General features: G+C 44.9%; 1 protein-coding gene across 1 annotated transcript in view; it reads right to left on the bottom strand.

The window, feature by feature from the left end:
* The window catches only part of LOC124621795 (heat shock protein 75 kDa, mitochondrial), a 351,802-nt gene that overhangs the window by 114,281 nt on the left and 217,923 nt on the right, over positions 1–19,598 (bottom strand). The window contains exon 5 of the mRNA XM_047147227.1: positions 689–760. Within this exon, the coding sequence (XP_047003183.1) occupies positions 689–760 (72 nt within the window). The remainder of the gene's footprint in view (positions 1–688; positions 761–19,598) is intronic.

Raw genomic sequence — 19,598 nt, 5'->3', positions numbered from 1 at the left:
ACTGCTATCATCCAGTTTCTGTGTCATATGGCACGTTGAAGAGATGCAGCTAAATGCGCAGCTGTGAACAACGGTGTTTGGCGATGTGGTCTACTCTCAGTGTTATTGCAAGCACTTTCCTTCGCGACGTTCGGCAGGAAACTGGTCGAATTGAAGCAGCATTCACTGAGAGCAGTGACTTTTGTCGGGTTTAAAACTCACTGTTATTGTCAGTACGAGGCACTAGAATCTGACGTCTGTCGGTTAGGATCTTTTAAGACCGATGTTCTCACGCCGCGTTAGATATCTTTTCCTTGGAGGTACGTTGGAAAGTTCACGTTGATAGGCTACACTAACAAATCGGGCAATTTCATTCAAATGTGTTCAGGGGTACGTCCAATCAGCGTAGCTCCTTTTTGTCATTATGTCACACCTCCATGTCAACCCACCGTATTCTGGAGATTTCATACACTAAGCTATCACATACACACGACACGTCACTTCAGTCTTACAACTTACGTCAGTGGTGGAGGGTCATATGATCTTCTGGTGCAAGTTCTACACCACTGTAGCGCTACAGTTCGTATTGTGTGATCTTTTGGAACGTTGACCTCTTTTTTGTTTTGCATATTCTGATCTCATTTTCTCATACCGACACAATATGCTGTAGCAGTAATCCCACGCCTTTAAGGGGAGCCGCTGTACTCACCTTGGATCCCGATCGCGCGATCGTTCCGAGGTTGGACACCAACTCTTCCTTCGTCATGCCGATGCCGGTGTCCTGCAACAAAAAACAAAATATTCATTGCTTTGGGGTAGACATCGCGCTATGTTCTGATAATCTGGCGCAGTTACAGCTTCTCAGCTGTCACATCTATATTCTTTGTAGGCTATAGGAACTGTGTCGCGTAATAATAGCTGTACCACTTCACAGTCTGACCATCCTAGGCCAATAAAAGACGTATTGTTTACACTGGAAGATAGGAGTACAGTATTAGTTACAATTAACAAGAAAATAGTGCATTTCAACGTATTGTTTAATTATTGTAATTGTGGAATGCACAGTTAAATACATCTTTCGTGGCTCAAGGATCGTCAGACCGTGACCTAAATCGATCGTCAGAATAAAAATAAGTACACATGTGTATCGCATGATACAGTTCCTAACTGTTGGATCCATCTTTGTGTGCATAATTCAGCAACCAAACACATTTAAGTGAGAACAGTGTCTTCTGATTTCAATGTGAGTCTGACTGCGTGTCAGTGCCTTTAGCCACTGCATTTGGCACTTCAATCCACACTTCAATCCATTATCACGGTATTTCTTTCGCTTGACGACTTTGGTGGTCAAACATATTTAATTTAAGAAGAAATACGGTCCTCGCAAAGAATAACCGTTGTCGAAGGACATTTAGATATACAATATCCGGAGGATGGCTGAAAAGGACATTTACTGACCGCTTGTGAGTGGCTCCAAGAATGTTTCTATATTACACGAGCGTTCATTGGTTCGCACTCAATTATTTACTACAGTGAACGGCAGAGCATCAGCGTATACAGGTGTTTAGCAGCTTTAAATCCGATAGTTTGAAATCGGTGTAGAAAGTCAGAAACAGTGACGGCTACGGAGCAAGTGGTACCAATTTGAGTTAGTGGCGAAGGTCAAATCTGTAACTCCCTAATCTCAATCAAGGTCACAAATTTCAGCGAAATGAACTTGCCATGATGTCCTATTATAATAGTGAAGAGAATAAGACTGACTCTAAATAAAGTAGAACGCAAGTCTTCGCTGCACGTGGATACGTTGCAACAATTATAGTTATGCTTTTCGACAAACAAAACTCACAATCGACCCAAAGAGAGCAATATTTGATCTGATTGGACAAAAACGGCTCTGCCCAAAAAGCCGCCAAGACACAACCGCAAAGCTAAAACGGTGGATATATGGTGGAACGTGAACTGGTTTACAAACAAAAAATTTGCCCACATCACTAGAGATACAGTCACTGGCTGAAGAGAAGACTTCGCAGTCCAGTCGCTCAATCATCTGCCCATCATAAACAATTTTATTTGATCTCACAGTGAAGCAGCACTTTTCTGCATCCCATTCAATGAAAAGAACTTCAAGTGCCAATCAAGCAAACCCGTAACACCACCCATGGCACCGACAACATTTGCCTTCACAGGCATTACATCGTTTTCAAAGAATGTACCCTGCAAAATGTCTCTGTACAACAAGGGAAAATAATCGTACTTATAGTGAAGCAGAGAAGAGTCTCGTCATGGCCGGCCGGTGGTGGCCGAGCGGTTCTAGGCGCTTCAGTCTGGAGCCGCGCGAATGCTACGGTCGCAGGTTCGAATCCTGCCTCGGGCATGGATGTGTGTGATGTCCTTAGTTTAGTTAGGTTTAAGTAGTTCTAAGTTCTAGGGGACTGATGACCTCAGATGTTAAGTCCCATAGTGCTCAGAGCCATTTTTTTTTAGTCTCGTCATGTCGAATGCCATTGGTCAACTTTGGTAAGCCCCTGTATCAGCAAATGCGTTGAAATAATTATTAAAAACACGACTGGAATGTGGGTTAACCAAAATGCATCTCTCCAGGTTACCTCCAGTAGACAAAATCGAGCTGTCGTACATCTTGATGGATGGCTGGTACACAAAAAGCCCAGCAATACGACCTCTCAAATCACAAGTGCCGATGACTATTCGCTAAGGTGTACAGAATCTTATTCTGCTGATGATGCTGTTAGACCAAACGATATCAGTTACCTCGACCGCACGATGTTGGGACTAATGTACGACTCGCAGCCTGCGTGCAGATGCCTGGTTCCCAGACTAGAACAAGAAACAAACTTTCTCGGTTCGTTGGCCCATTCTTTGTAGGGGCGCACACCCCGTCACAATGCGCAAAACGTAATGATCGCTGTCGAGACCTCTATTAGATTACAGTGGGATCTTTTACGACACTGGCATCATACAGTATTAGCACTTCCCGAATTAAGAGAAATACACTACCGCTGCATTAGAACCTATGTAGGGACGTCTGCTCTTGGAAATATCTGTTAATATTCGATGCCACTTCCTGGCAGACAAAATTATGTTGCGGAAAATCCAAATTACGTAACTAGCCACTGTTTAGAAATTGGCTGACCCACAGGAGATTCTTCAACGCGTTTATCGTCTCTCCCTTGAAGCAGAAGCAGTTCAGTTGAACAGTAAACGCGATTTATTAAAACCACATCCTAAATGACCCTGGTCACCGGACTAACCAACATTTCTAAATACATTTTCCATGTCTTTACACTTGAAACAAAATCTGCCTTCTCACGAAAAGAGAAACGCTATTCATTAACGATATGTTCACTGCAGACGTACAAATGCAGTAAACAGAAGCGATTAAGACATTCACATGTGGTTCCGAAAATGCTGATCAACCTTAAATGGATACTGTCTTCTTTTGTTCTAATGTCCAAGGAGAGCAGTCACACTCATTCCCTCGCTCCCTCCGTACTTCAGAACAAGCCAGTGCTCAAGGCGGAGGCCACGGCCAATCACGTAAACGGTGTCGTGAGCTTTGCGACCCGTGAGGTCTACGTTGTGTTTCCGCCTACAAATATTTGGCCGGACAGAGAACGCTGCAACAGTGTAGGGAAAAGAGGGAGGGGGGGGGGAGTTTTGCCCAACTGCGTTGTAGTTGTTATGGTTTATTTCAACTTTTTCTTTCTACATTACTGCAGCAAATGATTAAACTTATTATTTTATGAATTTTAAATTCTCAAGCAATTTTTTTTTGTATGAAAGCCACATATTTTAAACGTAACCTTAAACCCCACAGACGTTAAATACTCTTCTAACGTCTTTTAACCTTTGGTCAACATCTATGTATCTTTTTCTTCTTTTTTTGAAGAGGGAGACTAAAATCTTATTTTTTTCCTTCTTTTTTGAAGAGGGAGACGAGAATCTTATTAATTTCAAATATAGCATTTAACGCTTTTTCCTTCTGTTTATTTATCAACAAGTATACATTTTAGTTTCCTATGTGAACCTTCGAAGATATTCGTGATCCTGTGTCGCTAGCTAAAAACATTGCACATTTCAATTGGCATACTAGTATCTTCTATCCATTGATTGACCTTTTGTCCACTGGGCATTTCCTCTACCACCCACGCTTCATCAAAACTGTTTGCTGGAGGACGTGTCACTGTAGGCACACATGCTGCCCAGTTCTTGTATTTTCTTTCCCAAACATTGGATGAAGTGAAAGTCGCTATCGCAAAGGGGCGTTTCGGAGAACACTGTTTTCACAACTTTAATTCTAGCCAAGCACTATAGTTTTTGGTGACCACCCAGGCATCGTGTTTTTCAATGCAGAAAAAAATCTGTCATATGTATGTTGACTTTCGTCAGGTAACAAAGCAAATAAAACAGGAAATACCTTCGCCTCATCTCCTGTGCTACCGATGTCAGCGTGTATGGTGTACAGTTGTTTGATTTGTTTCGAACAATTTCAAATGACCCGTCCGTAAGAACGGTTCCATTTTGACACGGAATTTTCTCAGTTTCTTCCCAGTCGAACGCTAGGATTCTTCTGTCAGGAACAGACCAGAAGACAGTTTTCAAGAAACTGTTACCTGCAGTTAATTTCAATATGTCTTCGCTCAGTTGAATCTGCAAACCAATGCCAAGGTTCTGGGACGTCGCAATAACTTCCCTGTTTGCTTTACACAATTTAGTCTTGTAGTTCCCATAGTTCGAAATATTTGCGACGAAATCTAAACCTTTATCTTTCAAATCGTGAAATACCTCTTTAAAAATTTGGAAAATTGGCAGCATCTTTTTCTTGGGGAGTATTTTCTAGCAGTTACGAATTCGTTTCTTAATCAGCACATCTGCTTCGTCACGTTGACAATAATGTTGCTCTTCAACTATGATCTGCAACAACAATTTTTAGTCGGCCTCGGCACTTACTCCGTTCGGAATTCACGCACATCCAGATCGTATACTCATCATATTTTCTGTGCATACGGTAGCGATGATCATCCTTGAGAATGAAAGGCTTCCCTTTCGTTGTTGTCATTATTTCAATTACTCCCACCGTATAGAATTCAAGTGCCTTAGGCCTATGAAACTATATGAACACGAATGCTGTCGGCGAGAAGACTGCCTGACTGACGGTGACAACAGTTTCGCTGCTGGTGAACGGCTGGCGTAAATCAGCAGTGGGGGAGAGCACCTAAAAAAGGGTAGGAAACACCGAGGACGAAAGTCCACGTAACCACGAAAACACTCCACATCGCTTGGACTAACCATCTCCTCGTATCTGTCTCGTTAACGACCGACTGTATAAACGTTGTTTACTGGAGAGCAGTTTTCAATTCTCTATGTCGTACACACTAAACTTTGATCAAATTAACGCAGTTCTGGGTCAGCCTAAATTATCACGAGGAATGCTTGCGAACACCACTAAATCACAGCTGGCTTCGTGTTGCAGAGAAGTAAAATAAGCGGAAGAAACTTCTCAACCTTAAAGAAACTTCTCCATAGTCGAAAAACGTCGAAAAAAAGCCGATATCCGTAAAGTAAATGAAAGAAACAACATAATTCTCAAAGTTGAACACTTGTAGCGATCGAGATTGCAGTCTGCTGTATTTGTGCTGAGTCTTCGTTTTTATCGCGGCTGTCAAATTTTTTACGCACTAGCTGCCAGAGGCGCTGTGTTTCAGCATCAACAATATACGTTTATTGTTTGACTTTACAGCACAACTTTCTTCGGTGACAATAGCGTACATAGTTCCACATTACTGTTCTAAAGAGTTGTATCTACTCAATGGAAAGCTTCTCTTAAGCTACCTTTCCTAACAAGATAGTCTCCTTCTGAGATGTGCTAAATTAAGATTTTTCCATTGTGTGCAAGAATTATATTTCAAGTCCAGTCTAGCTGAATATTATGACACGAAAAATGAAGTTGTTCAGACGGCCCATACCGAGCCTTTCCGAAACTGGTGACCCCGATATAATCGGCATGCGTAAACAGCACATAAAAGGCCCGACATAACCAACATGCGTAAGCAGCACAAAAAAAGGCAAGGACTTCCATAAAACCAAGTTCGAAAAATGACAGGCGCACCGGCTGCGGCAATACCTTCAGTATCCACACGCAGTGTGGCTGCCGTCTTTCTAGCCACACAACCTCTTACTACGGTTTGAGCAAGTTGGGGTAAACTTTCATTAGACTAGAATATCTACAGATTCCACGAAGTTTGCCAGGTGGTCAGCCACCTCGATCACTATTTCGCTGGAGACGTCGAGGACGTGATAATGTCGCCACCTGAGACCAACTTCCACGGGTAACTTAAGGCGGAACTTATTTGCAAAATCTCTGCCTCATAAGAAGAATGCGTACACCAATTTTTGACACAGGAAGACATCTGCGACAGAAAAGCATCGCAGTACCTGAGGCATTCGAGAACCAAAGTCGACACCTGGATCGTACCAGACAACCTGCTACGTATCTAGTGGACTAGCCGCCAACCCCCGCAAGTCAAAGCTATTACAGCTTCGCAGACTGAGATGCCTTTAGACGCAGTCGGAGGCCTGGGTGAAAAGATACAAGACGCCATTGGTTACATGATCGGACTACGATTCTCTTGCAGCCAAGGTCGTCTGTTAACAAAACAAATCAGCGAACTGTTATCCTGTCGCAACTCTAGCAACGACAGGAGTCGCTACCACAATAGGTCACGTAGCCATTCTTCAACAAACTCTTCGACACCTCGTGATAACAAGTTCATTTACAGGTATCAAAGAAGGTTTGGGGATCAGGCGCCCAAGTGCACTTCATCCTGAGCCTACCCAAACGCCAGCGGCAGTCGGGCTTAGCAACTATCCAGTCACTTCCTGACCTGTCACGAGGGACAGTACAAAATATCAGATGGAAAGACAAGGTTTTAAATTTCGCATTTAAGAAACTTTTTACGCAAGAAAGTCGTCAAACATACCATCGTTTGACCACTGTGCAGACCCCTGTATTGAGGACATAGGAATAAATATCCCTGCTGTACAGAAACAAATGCAAACAAGTCACCAGGTTTGGATGGAATCCCAAACCAGTTTCGCAAAGAGTACAGTACACTTAGTGTCTTAGTGCAAAGAGTACACCCAGACTTAGCTAGCGTCTATGGAGAACATCTCGCCCGGTGCGAAGTCTCAAGCGACTGGAGAAAAACGCACGCGACTCCCGTATATGATGATGATGATGATGTCCCATACTCCGAGGAGCGTAGGGAACGATGCGGGAGACCCGCACCGCCAACCAGGCAAGGTCCTAGCGGAGGTGGTTTGCCATTGCCTTCCTCAGACCGTAATAGGGATGAATGATGATGAAGATGATGATAAAGACAACACAACAACACCCAGTCATCTCGATGCTGGGGAAATCCTTGACCCCGCCGGGAATCGAACCAGAGACCCCGTGCGCGTGAAGCGAGAACGCTACCGCAAGACCACGAGCTGCGGACTCCCGTATATGAGGAGGGTTAAAGAATGGACCAGCAAAATTACACACGAATATCCTTAAAGTCGACTTGTTGCAGAATTATTGTATATATTCTCAGTTCGAATATATTAAATATGAGACGGAAAAACGTCCGTCCACGAATCAGCACTGTTTCAGAAAGCATCGATCCTGCGAAAATCATTTTGTCCTTTTCTCACATGATATCCTTCGAACTATGGACGAAGGGTAATAGGCAGATTCCACATTCCTAGAATTCCGAAAAGCATTTGACATGGTGCCCCACTGCAGACTTAATGAAGATACGAGCATACAGATTAGGTTCCCACATATGTTAGTGGCTGAAAGACTTCTTAATAGAATCCAGTGAGTTGTCCTCGATGGCGAGTGTTCGTCTTCTGAGACACAGGGATCTTTCAGAGTGCCCAGGCGAAACATTACATTATTTGCTATATACATAAGAGATCTGTCAAACAGAGTGAGCAGCAATCTGCAGTTGTTTGCTGATGATGCGGTGGTGTACGTGAAGGTGTCGTCCTTGAGTGACTGTATGCAGATGAAAGATGACTGGTTGGTTGGTTTGTTTAGAGGCGGGAGAAGGGAACAAACTACGAGATCATCGGCCCCTTGGAAGATGACAAGACAACAATAGACATATGCAAGAAACAGTTAGAAGAGAGTAAAACAAGAAAGCAGATTACAGTAGCTGGCCGACCACGAAAATAAAAAGGAAAAGCCAGCCACCCTGCAACACATTAAAACCTCCACCCTAAAAGCACTACGGTGGAGGACACAGAGGGACAAAGGACATGCGCTAAAACTCACATCAAATGGTAAAACCCACCCTCACGGATGAAACGTAAAACCAAATCAGCCGATGAGGCGTTGTCTGCTAAAATCCATGATAACGAGTCCGGCAACCGAAGATGAAGTTGCAGGGCAGCCAAAGAAGGACAGAGCAGAAGAATATGGGCCACTGTCAACCGGGCGCCGCACCGACACTGAGACTGAGATGGGTCTTCATGGCGCAGGAGGTAACCATGGGTGGCCCAGGCACGGTCAATGCGGAGCCGGCAGAGAACCACAGAGTCCCTACGAGAGGCCCTCATCGAGGATTCCACACATTCGTGGTCCCCTTAATGGCTTGCAGTTTGTTGTGTGTACTGAGATTTTGCCATTCCATCTCCCAAATCTGAAAAACCTTGCGGCTTAATAATGAACGCAGGTCGGTTGCGGGGATGTCCATATCCAAAAGTGGTTTCCGTGTAGCCTGTTTGGCCAGCTTGTCAGCAAGTTCATTTCCTAGGATTCCGACGTGACCAGGGGTCCAGATGAACACCACTGAACGACTGGACCGTTCCAGAGGGTATATAGACTCCTGGAAGGGCACTACCAAAGGATGACGAGGTTAGCACTCGTCGATAGTTTTCAGGCTGCTCAAGGAGTCAGTACATAAAAGAAAAGACTCCCCAGGGCATCAAAAGAGATACTTAAGTGCACGAGAAATGGCCACCAGATCTGCAGTGAATACACTGCAGCCATTGGGAAAGGAATGCTGTTCAATATGACCGCCGTGAACGTAGGCAAAGCTAACGCGACCATCAGCCATCGAGCCGTCGCTGTAAACCATTTCAGAGCCCCGGAACATGCCAAGAATCGAGATGAAGTGACAGCGGAAAGCCGCAGGGATAACGGAGTCCTTAGGACCACATGAAAGGTCCAGACGAAGCTACGGCCGAGGAGTACACCTTGGAGGTGTACGTGAACGGACCCCAAGTAGAGGTGGTAAAAGGAAGGACTCCAGTTCGGAGAGAAGGGACCGCACACGAACCGCAATCGTTAGCCGGACCTGGGCCGCCGATGCGGGAGATGCAGTACCACGGGCGGGAAAAGGAGATGGTAACTCGGATGCTCAGGAGAACTACGAAAGTGTACATCGTAACTGGCAAGCAGTTGTGCACGTCTGATCTGCAATGGAGGGACCCCAGCATTCACCAGTACACTGGTCACCGGACTCGTCCTAAAAGCTCCTGTCGCTAGTCGAACACCGCAGTGGTGCACAAACGAGTAAATGCAATGCTAAGGGCGCTGCCAAACCATTAAGCACACTCCCATAGTCAATTCAGGACTGGACAAGGGCTCTGTAGAGCCGCAGCAGCTTAGAGCGATTTGCACCCCAATTGGTGTTACACAGGCAATGGAGGGCATTGAGGTGCTTCCAGCACTTCTGTTTAAGCTAAAGAAGATGAGGAAGCCAAGACAAACGAGTGTCGAAAACCAGTACTAAGAATCGATATGTTTCCACTACAGTGAGTGGATTGTCATGACAGTAACATTCTGGACCCGGATGAACGGTACGACGCCGACGGAAGTGCATGACACACGACTTTGTTTCTGAAAACTGGAACCTGTAGGCTAGAGCCCATGACTGCACCTTGTGGATGGCTCCCTGTAGGCGATGCTAGACCGTTAACCGTTAATGGCCACTAGAAATAGAGTTACACTCAATACAAAGCCCTGTGGGACTCCATTCTCCTGGATATGGATGGAACTATGGAAGGCACCAACTTGGACACGTAAAGTACAGAGCGACAGGAAGTTTTGGATAAAAATAGGGAGCAAGCCCTGGAGACCCCACTCATACAATGTGGCAAGGATATGATGTCGTCAGGTCGTGTCTATTCTTTACGTAAGTCAAAAAAGACGGCAACCAGGTTTGGCGTCTGGAAAAGGCTGCTCAGATGGCAGACTCGAGGGACAAAAGGTTATCAGTGGTAGAGCGACTGTGGTGGAAGCCACCCTGACATAGAGCCAGTAGGTCACGTGACTCCACGACTCAGCCCTACTGCCAACATACCATATGTTCCAGCAGCTTACAAAAAACGTTGGTGAGGCTGATGGGCCGATAGCTATCCACATCAAGCGGGTTTTTACCGGGTTTGAGCAACGGAATGATGGTGCTCTCCCGCCAGATACGGTTGAAGACGATGGGGAGATGTCGCCTGTAGTTAGGCGAGAGATATTTAATCATCTGGCTGTGGATCCCATCAGGCCCAGGAACTGTGTAGGGGCAATGTGCAAGGGCACTGAGGAGCTTCCACTCTGTAAATGGGGCGTTATAGGATTCACTGTGGCGTGTAGCGAATGAGAGGACGTTCCCTTCCAGCCACAGTTTGAGTGTGCGAAAGGCTGGGGGTAATTCTCCGACGCAGAGGCTCGAGCTAAGTGCTCGCCAATCGCGTCTGAGTCGGTAGATAACATGTCATTTATGGTAACACCAGGAACACCTGTTGGGGGCCTGGTGCCCTAAAAGACGCTTAATCTTTGCCCAGACTTGGGAAGGTGACGTATGGCAACTAATGGTCGAGACGTTACTCTCACGACACTCCTGCTTCCGTCGTTTGATAAGTTGGCGAACGTGGGCACGGAGCCGTTTAAAGGCTATGAGGTGCTCCAGAGAAGGGTGCCGCTTATGCAGCTGTAGAGCTCGCCAACGCTCCTGAATTCCTTCAGCGACTTCCGGCGACCACCAAAGGACTGACTCGTGCCTCGGGCAACCTATAGAGCGAGAGATCGCGGTTTCTGCTGCAGAAATAATTGTTGTAGTACCTGCTCAACCATCACATCGATGTTACCGTGAGGGGGAAATTCAACGGTGACAGCAGAGGTGAAAGTTCCCCAGTCCACCTTGTTTGAAGCCCATGTGAGCAGGTGTCTATGGGCCTGACGCTGGGGCAGTGATGGGAAGATGGGTAAGTGGTCACTACCACACAGGTCGTCATATGCTCTCCAGTGGATAGATGGGAGAAGTCCTGGGCCTCAAATTGATAAATCAATGGCCGAGTAACTACCATGAGACACACTGAAATGTGTGGCGGCCCCAGTATTTAAGAGGCACAAGTCGAACTGAGACAGTAAAGTTTCGACATCTCTGCCTCGGCCAGTACCACCCCACAAGGGGTTATTGGCGTTAAAATCTCCCAAAAGTAGGAAAGGATTAGGAAGGTGATCAATCAGTGCAGCTAATATATTCAAGGGTACTGCACCATCTAGAGGAAGATATACATAGCAGACACCTATTTCCTGCGTCGTCCTTATTCTGACAGCCACAGCTTCAAGAGGGGTTTGAAGGGGCACAGGTTCACTACAGACTGAGTTTAGGACATAAATGCAAACTCCACCGAACACTCGATTATTGTCGCTATGGTTCCAGTAATATCCATTGTAACTGTGGAGGGAAGGGATCCGCATTGCTGGGAACCAAGTTTCCTCGAGGGCAATGCAGATAGCAGATGTAAAGCTTAACAGTTGCCGTAGCTCATCCAGGAGGATGACATCGTGACACTGGGAAGGCATAGAGCATTCAATGAGGTAGTTTACGCCTCAGAGTCACCTGCTGCCACCGATTTATTGCCTGAGCAGTCCATAACCATTGTGTCTGAGGATCTGACGAGATGTAGGTCCTCAGCGGACACCAAAATCTCCACCCCATCCTCAGACACAGAGCTTGTAGGTAGTGGTGGTGTGGGTGCCACCGCAATTTCCTTGGTCTTAGGGGTTTTCTTTTTGGATTTCTTTCGTTGATCCTTGGGTTTCCCTGGCTAGAAGGACTTCACTGGCTCAGTCTCCAGGACTGAGAATGAGTGTGAAGCCCTACGACCAGCTGCTTTTGGGCTCTTCGGCCACTGGCGGGTGTCGTCTTTCCCACTAGAAGAAAACTGGGAAGGGAGTGACCCAAGGGACCACTTCCTAGCGAGAAGCCAAAGAAGACTCATGCTTCTCCGGCTTAGAAGTGGGGATGGATTTCCCCGATGGTTGGGGGGTGTTGCTCCCACAGCAGTGGTGCAGGAGCAATAAGAAGGGAAATGCCCCCCACCATCAAGGGGGCAGGTGTAGTCTTCCAGCTCTGAGAGGTGACTGGGGTTGATACAGCTGATGATGCCAGAACTGTTGTACCGGCAGCATAAGGCGATGTCGTACGCACAGGATGCAGGCATTCAAATTTCCTCTTAGCCTCAGTATAGATCAGTCGATCCAGGGTCTTGTACTCCATGATTTTCCTTTCTTTCTGGAGAATCTTGCAGTCTGGCGAGCAAGGCGAATGGTGCTCTCCACATTTGACAGAGATGGGAGGCGGGGCACATGGAGTATTGGGATGTGATGGGTGTCTGCAATCTCGACATGTGACGTTGGAAGTACAGCAGGAAGACATATGGCTGAACTTCCAGCACTTCAAGCACCACATCAGGGGAGGGATATAGGGCTTTACATCACACTGGTAGACCATCACCTTGACCTTCTCGGGCAATGTATCACCCTTGAAGGCTAAGATGAAGGCACCGGTGGCAACCTGATTATCCCTCAGACCCCGATGGACACGCCAGATGACATGTACACCTCGCCACTCTCAATTGGCGCGCAGCTCATCGTCAGACTGCAAAAGAAGGTCTCTGTGAAATATGATACCCTGGACCATATCTAAACTCTTATGGGGCGTGATGGTTACAGAAACATTCCCCAGCTTGTCACAAGCGAGTAACGCCCGTGACTGGGCAGTGAATTCTGTTTTGATCAAGACTTCCCCAGGTCTCATTTTGGACAAGCCCTCCACTTCCCCAAACTTGTCCTCTAGATTCTCAACAATAAACTGAGGCTTCATCATCATGAAAGATTCCCCATCAGCACTCGAACATACAAGGTATTGGGGCGAATAAGATCCGCTGACATCCTTAGCCTGTAGTTCCTCTCATGGTGTGGCCAGGGAGGGAACGATTTGGGGTCGTACTTCTGTTGGTTGAATTGAGCTCGTGAACGCTTAGAGACTGCTGGTGTTTCACCACCACCAAGAAACGATGGACTTCGCTTCATTGCATGTCATCCGCCCTGACGCCACCCACTCTGACCAGGAGCCCTCCACACGGATGCCACCCAGCCACAGCAAAGAACACCTGGCAGGATGGCCATCCGGGAGTTCCAATGCCCCAGGGGGATGGGCATCTACCCCTTGGCATACGTGGGGAGTTAACATCGCAAGCATCAGCAGAGCGATCCCTGTATGGTCAGGGGGCTAGAACCAACAGGGTACATGGCGGCCCCACCACAATGGACTGGCTACCGTGCTGGGTATCAGGTGCAAACAAGTCCATGTTCATCGTCGACGCAGAAAGCGACACTGCATAGTGCATTGTGGAAAACGCACCAAGGAAGGTGTCCTCACCCAGGAGATGGAGAATGGGCGGGACTGCAATACGACGACGAGAAAGTGGGCTAAAGATTTCAATGTACGATGGACACAATGCACCATGTAACGCGCTCTTGCCCAATTGGCCCGCTCTTCGGGAAAATTTTGAAGAATGGAGGTCAAACCCCACAGGGGACCATCACGTAAGGACCGAAACGTGTGAAACTTCTATTAGTCGCCTCTTACGACAGGCAGGAATACCTCAGGCCTATTCTAACCCCCAACCCGCAGGGGAAATGTCCTTTGTGTTAGGCGAACGTGTCATGTGACAAGACGAATCACGCTACAGATAAAGGTCTATAGCTGTACTGTGCAAGGATGTAAAAGGTGGGCGATGGTCATGCTTTGTAGGGCTTACAGAAAAAGCATCAATTCTTTGGCAGCTGGTAAAAGTTTGTCTTCCTTCGTAACGGAAGCAATCCTTCTGATGGTTCTAAAGTAAGTTATGCAACTATTCAAAAGAAGATGTGTTATCGTAACGTCAAGCACCTAACATTTTTTTACGCTTGCATTTTGGTCTATTTCACCACTTTTTACAGCTGCTCACGGTGGACAAGGGCAACATGTGTTAACGTCATTTTTCGATGTACCCACTGTGCAGTAGTACAGTATCTTCATCCACGTATGTGCACAGTAAATACTGCAGTTATAAATCGAAGCGAAACACACAAAATTAGATCAACCACGTGCAACAGGGTATCTGTTTCCTCATTAAATAATTTATAGACAGGTCGATAATAGTTTTCGTTTCATAAACACTGGTTCTTTTTTATTCAAGACCTTTTTTTTTGTCATCAGTCTACTGACTGGTTTGATGCGGCCCGCCTCGAATTCCTTTCCTGTGCTAACCTCTTCATCTCAGAGTAGCACTTGCAACCTACGTCCTCAATTATTTGCTTGACATATTCCAATCTCTGTCTTCCTCTACAGTTTTTGCCCTCTACAGCTCCCTCTAGTACCATGGAAGTCATTCCCTCATGTCTTAGCAGATGTCTTATCATCCTGTTCCTTCTCCTTATCAGTGTTTTCCACATATTCCTTTCCTCTCCGATTCTGCGTAGAACCTCCTCATTCCTTACCTTATCAGTCCACCTAGTTTTCAACATTCGTCTATAGCACCACATCTCAAATGCTTCGATTCTCTTCTGTTCCGGTTTTCCCACAGTCCATGTTTCGCTACCATACAATGCTGTACTCCAGACGTACATCCTCAGAAATTTCTTCCTCAAATTAAGGCCGGTATTTGATATTAATAGACTTCTCTTGGCCAGAAATGCCTTTTTTGCCATAGCGAGTCTGCTTTTGATGTCCTCCTTGCTCCGTCCGTCATTGATTATTTTACTGCCTAGGTAGCAGAACTCCTTAACTTCATTGGCTTCGTGACCATCAATCCTGATGTTAAGTTTCTCGCTGTTCTCATTTCTACTACTTCTCATTACCTTCGTCTTTCTCCGATTTACTCTCAAACCATACTGTGTACTCATTAGACTGTCCATTCCGTTCAGCAGATCATTTAATTGTTCTTCACTTTCACTCAGGATAGCAATGTCATCAGCGAATCGTATCATTGATATCCTTTCACCTTGTATTTTAATTCCACTCCTGAACCTTTCTTTTATTTCCATCATTGCTTCCTCCATGTACAGATTGAAGAGTAGGGGCGAAAGGCTACAGCCTTGTCTTACACCCTTCTTAATACGAGCACTTCGTTCTTGATCGTCCACTCTTATTATTCCCTCTTGGTTGTTGTACATATTGTATATGACCCGTCTCTCCCTATAGCTTACCCCTACTTTTTTCAGAATCTCGAACAGCTTGCACCATTTTATACTGTCGAACGCTTTTTCCAGGTCGACAAATCCTATGAAAGTGTCTTGATTTTTCTTTAGCCTTGCTTCCATTATTAGCCGTAACGTCAGAATTGCCTCTCTCGTCCCTTTACTTTTCCTAAAGCCAAACTGATCGTCACCTAGCGCATTCTCAATTTTCTTTTCCATTCTTCTGTATATTATTCTTGTAAGCAGCTTCGATGCATGAGCTGTTAAGCTGATTGTGCGATAATTCTCGCACTTGTCAGCTCTTGCCGTCTTCGGAATTGTGTGGATGATGCTTTTCCGAAAGTCAGATGGTATATCGCCAGACTCATATATTCTACACACCAACGTGAATAGTCGTTTTGTTGCCACTTACCCCAATGATTTTAGAAATTTTGATGGAATGTTATCTATCCCTTCTGCCTTATTTGACCGTAAGTCCTCCAAAGCTCTTTTAAATTCCGATTCTAATACTGGATCCCCTATCTCTTCTAAATCGACTCCTGTTTCTTCTTCTATCACATCAGACAAATCTTCACCCTCATAGAGGCTTTCAATGTATTCTTTCCACCTATCTGCTCTCTCCTCTGCATTTAACAGTGGAATTCCCGTTGCACTCTTAATGTCACCACCGTTGCTTTTAATGTCACCAAAGGTTGTTTTGACTTTCCTGTATGCTGAGTCTGTCCTTCCGACAATCATATCTTTTTCGATGTCTTCACATTTTTCCTGCAGCCATTTCGTCTTAGCTTCCCTGCACTTCCTATTTATTTCATTCCTCAGCGACTTGTATTTCTGATTTTCCCGGAACATGTTTGTACTTCCTCGTTTCATCAATCAACTGAAGTATTTCTTCTGTTACCCATGGTTTCTTCGCAGCTACCTTCTTTGTACCTATGTTTTCCTTCCCAACTTCTGTGATGGCCCTTTTTAGAGATGTCCATTCCTCTTCAACTGTACTGCCTACTGCGCTATTCCTTATTGCTGTATCTATAGCGTTATAGAACTTCAAACGTATCTCGTCATTCCTTAGTACTTCCGTATCCCACTTCTTTGCGTATTGATTCTTCCTGACTAATGTCTTGAACTTCAGCCTACTCTTCATCACTACTATATTGTGATCTGAGTCTATATCTGCTCCTGGGTACGCCTTACAATCCAATATCTGATTTCGGAATCTCTGTCTGACCATGATGTAATCTAATTGAAATCTTCCCGTATCTCCTGGCCTTTTCCAAGTATACCTCCTCCTCTTGTGATTCTTGAACAGGGTATTCGCTATTACTAGCTGAAACTTGTTACAGAACTCAATTAGTGTTTCTCCTCTTTTATTCCTTGTCTCAAGCCCATATTCTCCTGTAACCTTTTCTTCTACTCCTTCCCTTACAACTGCATTCCAGTCGCCCATGACTATTAGATTTTCGTCCCCCTTTACATACTCCATTACCCTTTCAATATCCTCATACACTTTCTCTATCTGTTCATCTTCAGCTTGCGACGTCGGCATGTGTACCTGAACTATCGTTGTCGGTGTTGGTCTGCTGTCGATTCTGATTAGAACCTACGAATAACATTACTTGACGGTATTGTGGTAAAATGTATATGTTTCTCCTACTGCAATAACACGGTCGCCGGTTTACACACAAAGCAGTACGCAGAACACTCGTCCTGACAAGCTGGGGCCTGCAAACTACCTGGTCAGTACTTTCAGCAATCAGCGATTGAGTAGAAATGCATGTGTGTACGGACAGCAAAAATACAAGCTGCCTATAGCGATATTACATCGAAAAAATATTCTAATACATATTCACAACACCCAAATATTTAATACAATTGCGTTACACAGTCTCATTATTTGTGGGGCGTTTACAGGAAGTCTCCAGAGCTTGACTCCTACACGGAAACGCATTAATTACGCTAATTAAGAGTACTATTTTCGGATCAGTTAATTTTCCTTGAGAATCCACAAACAATGAAACCCCAAACAACCTTTAAGTTAATGTTTACCACCATTTTGCGGAATATGCTATAAAGTTACATACACTGCAGCGCCAAAGTACTCACCTCACTATTTTTTTTCTTTACCTCCCACTAAAGTGAATGACGAAAATCCTTGTAATTGGAATAATACTAAAAAAAAGAATCTTTTATAACAAAGGACCACAACCCAATCCTCTCACTACAGAGCACAGACCTAGAATGGGGAGCACATTTGCTAAGAGCAGCGCAGCGCTACAGCTATTGGCTCAGATCAACAGCACATGCTTGACAAATAATTCAGATCGTTCGGATACTTTTCAGTACAGGTTACATTGCGACATACCGATCAGCTCTTGCACAAGAGCTGTTGGGCAAAGATCTTCAATTGCTAATCATTCACATGCATATTTCGGTAGAAGAATGGATACAATACACTAGGCTGATACACACCCGCATAACGAGTTCTGTTTTTTGTGGCGCAGTCTACAAGGTTTACCAATTTTCAAATTTGGCGTCCTACCAGTTCTACGATCAGTTTTACCAGTTTCCAGATTTGGTCTCCTCCCACACTATCCATTTATCAATTTCGAGATTTGGCGCCACTCGGCTACGCTACGACATTATTTTGTACTGTCTACGTACCTCCCCGCGGTGTACGTACGACGTAATTATGGTGTGATTGCAGTGAAGGTATGGTGTATGTACGGGGTACACGTGGCGTATTTGTGGCATAATTGTGGGGCACTTCTGGCGTAATTGCGGCGTACGTGCCACAATACGCAATCGAAAATCCAATCTGTCAATTATACAATCAGCGCAGATCTGTTGTCCTACCAAATTGCCAATTTCCTAACAATTTCCAGATTTTATGTCCTACAAATCTATCAATCGTGCGGACCACATTAGTAATTTGCTACTGTTAACCTGACAAATTTTATATGTTTTTATTCTCTTTCGGCTGCTTCGTTAACTGTATTTTTATGGTAAGACATTTCCAGGAGCATAGTGGACTCTGAGCATCATTTGTTGAATATGGAAATTAACAGTTTAAACCTACTGAAGAAATTGGAAAACGGTACGAAATTAAGGAGATGAGCCCTTGATAAGGTTCTAGCTGAGAGTTTCAGAGGAATTGACTGGAAAAGCAAAATGGCGAAGCAGAAATGGCTAGAGGTCAAATGTAAGGATTTAGAAGAATATTTCACCAGGGAAAAGATAGATAAAGCCTACAGGAAAATTAAACAGAGACCTTTGCAGAATAGGAAGCAGCTGAATCAATATCAAGAACTCAGAAGGAAAACCAATATTAAGCAGTGGCGTGAAAGCTGAAAGGATTATTTAGCGGGCTGTTCAACGGATATGGGACTTGAAGGCAATATTACAGACAGGGAAGTGGTCGTCGATGAAGATAAGAATAATTTCACAAAGCTCTGAAAGATCTAAGTCGAAACAAGACCCCAGGATTAGACGACATGCCGTTAGAACTACAGACAGCCTTGGCATAGCCAGCCATGACAAAACTCTTCCATCTGGTGTGCAAACTGTATGAGACAGGCGAAATACCCTCAACCGACAACGAGAGTGTGGCAATTCTAATTCCAAAGACAGCAGTTGCTGTCAGATGTGAAAATTACCGAACTATAAATTTTAAAAAATCATGGTTGCAAAATACTACCGCAAATTCTTTACAGAAGAATGGAAAAAACTGATACAAGCTAACCTCGGGGAAGGTAATTTTGGATTCTCGAGAAATGTAGGAACACCCATACTAACCCTACGGCTCATCTTACAAGGTAGATTAAGGAAAGGGAAACCTACATTTACAGCATTTGCAGACTTAAAGAAAACTTATGAGAATGTTGACTGAAATACACTCATTGAATTTCTGAAGGGGTAAAATATAGGAACCGAAAGACAATTTATAGCTTGTACAGTACGGCAATTACAAGAGTCGCGGGGCAAGAAAGGGAAGCAGCGATTGAGAACGGAGTGAGGCCTGTCCCCGATGTTATTCAGCCTGGACATCGAACAAGTGGTAAAGAAAACCAAAGAAAAATTTGGAGTAGGAATT

The sequence above is a fragment of the Schistocerca americana genome, chromosome 7 (genome assembly GCF_021461395.2).
Source record: "Schistocerca americana isolate TAMUIC-IGC-003095 chromosome 7, iqSchAmer2.1, whole genome shotgun sequence".
In the NCBI taxonomy this organism is placed as follows: domain Eukaryota; kingdom Metazoa; phylum Arthropoda; class Insecta; order Orthoptera; family Acrididae; genus Schistocerca; species Schistocerca americana.
This window is presented reverse-complemented; position numbering and strand designations above follow the sequence as displayed.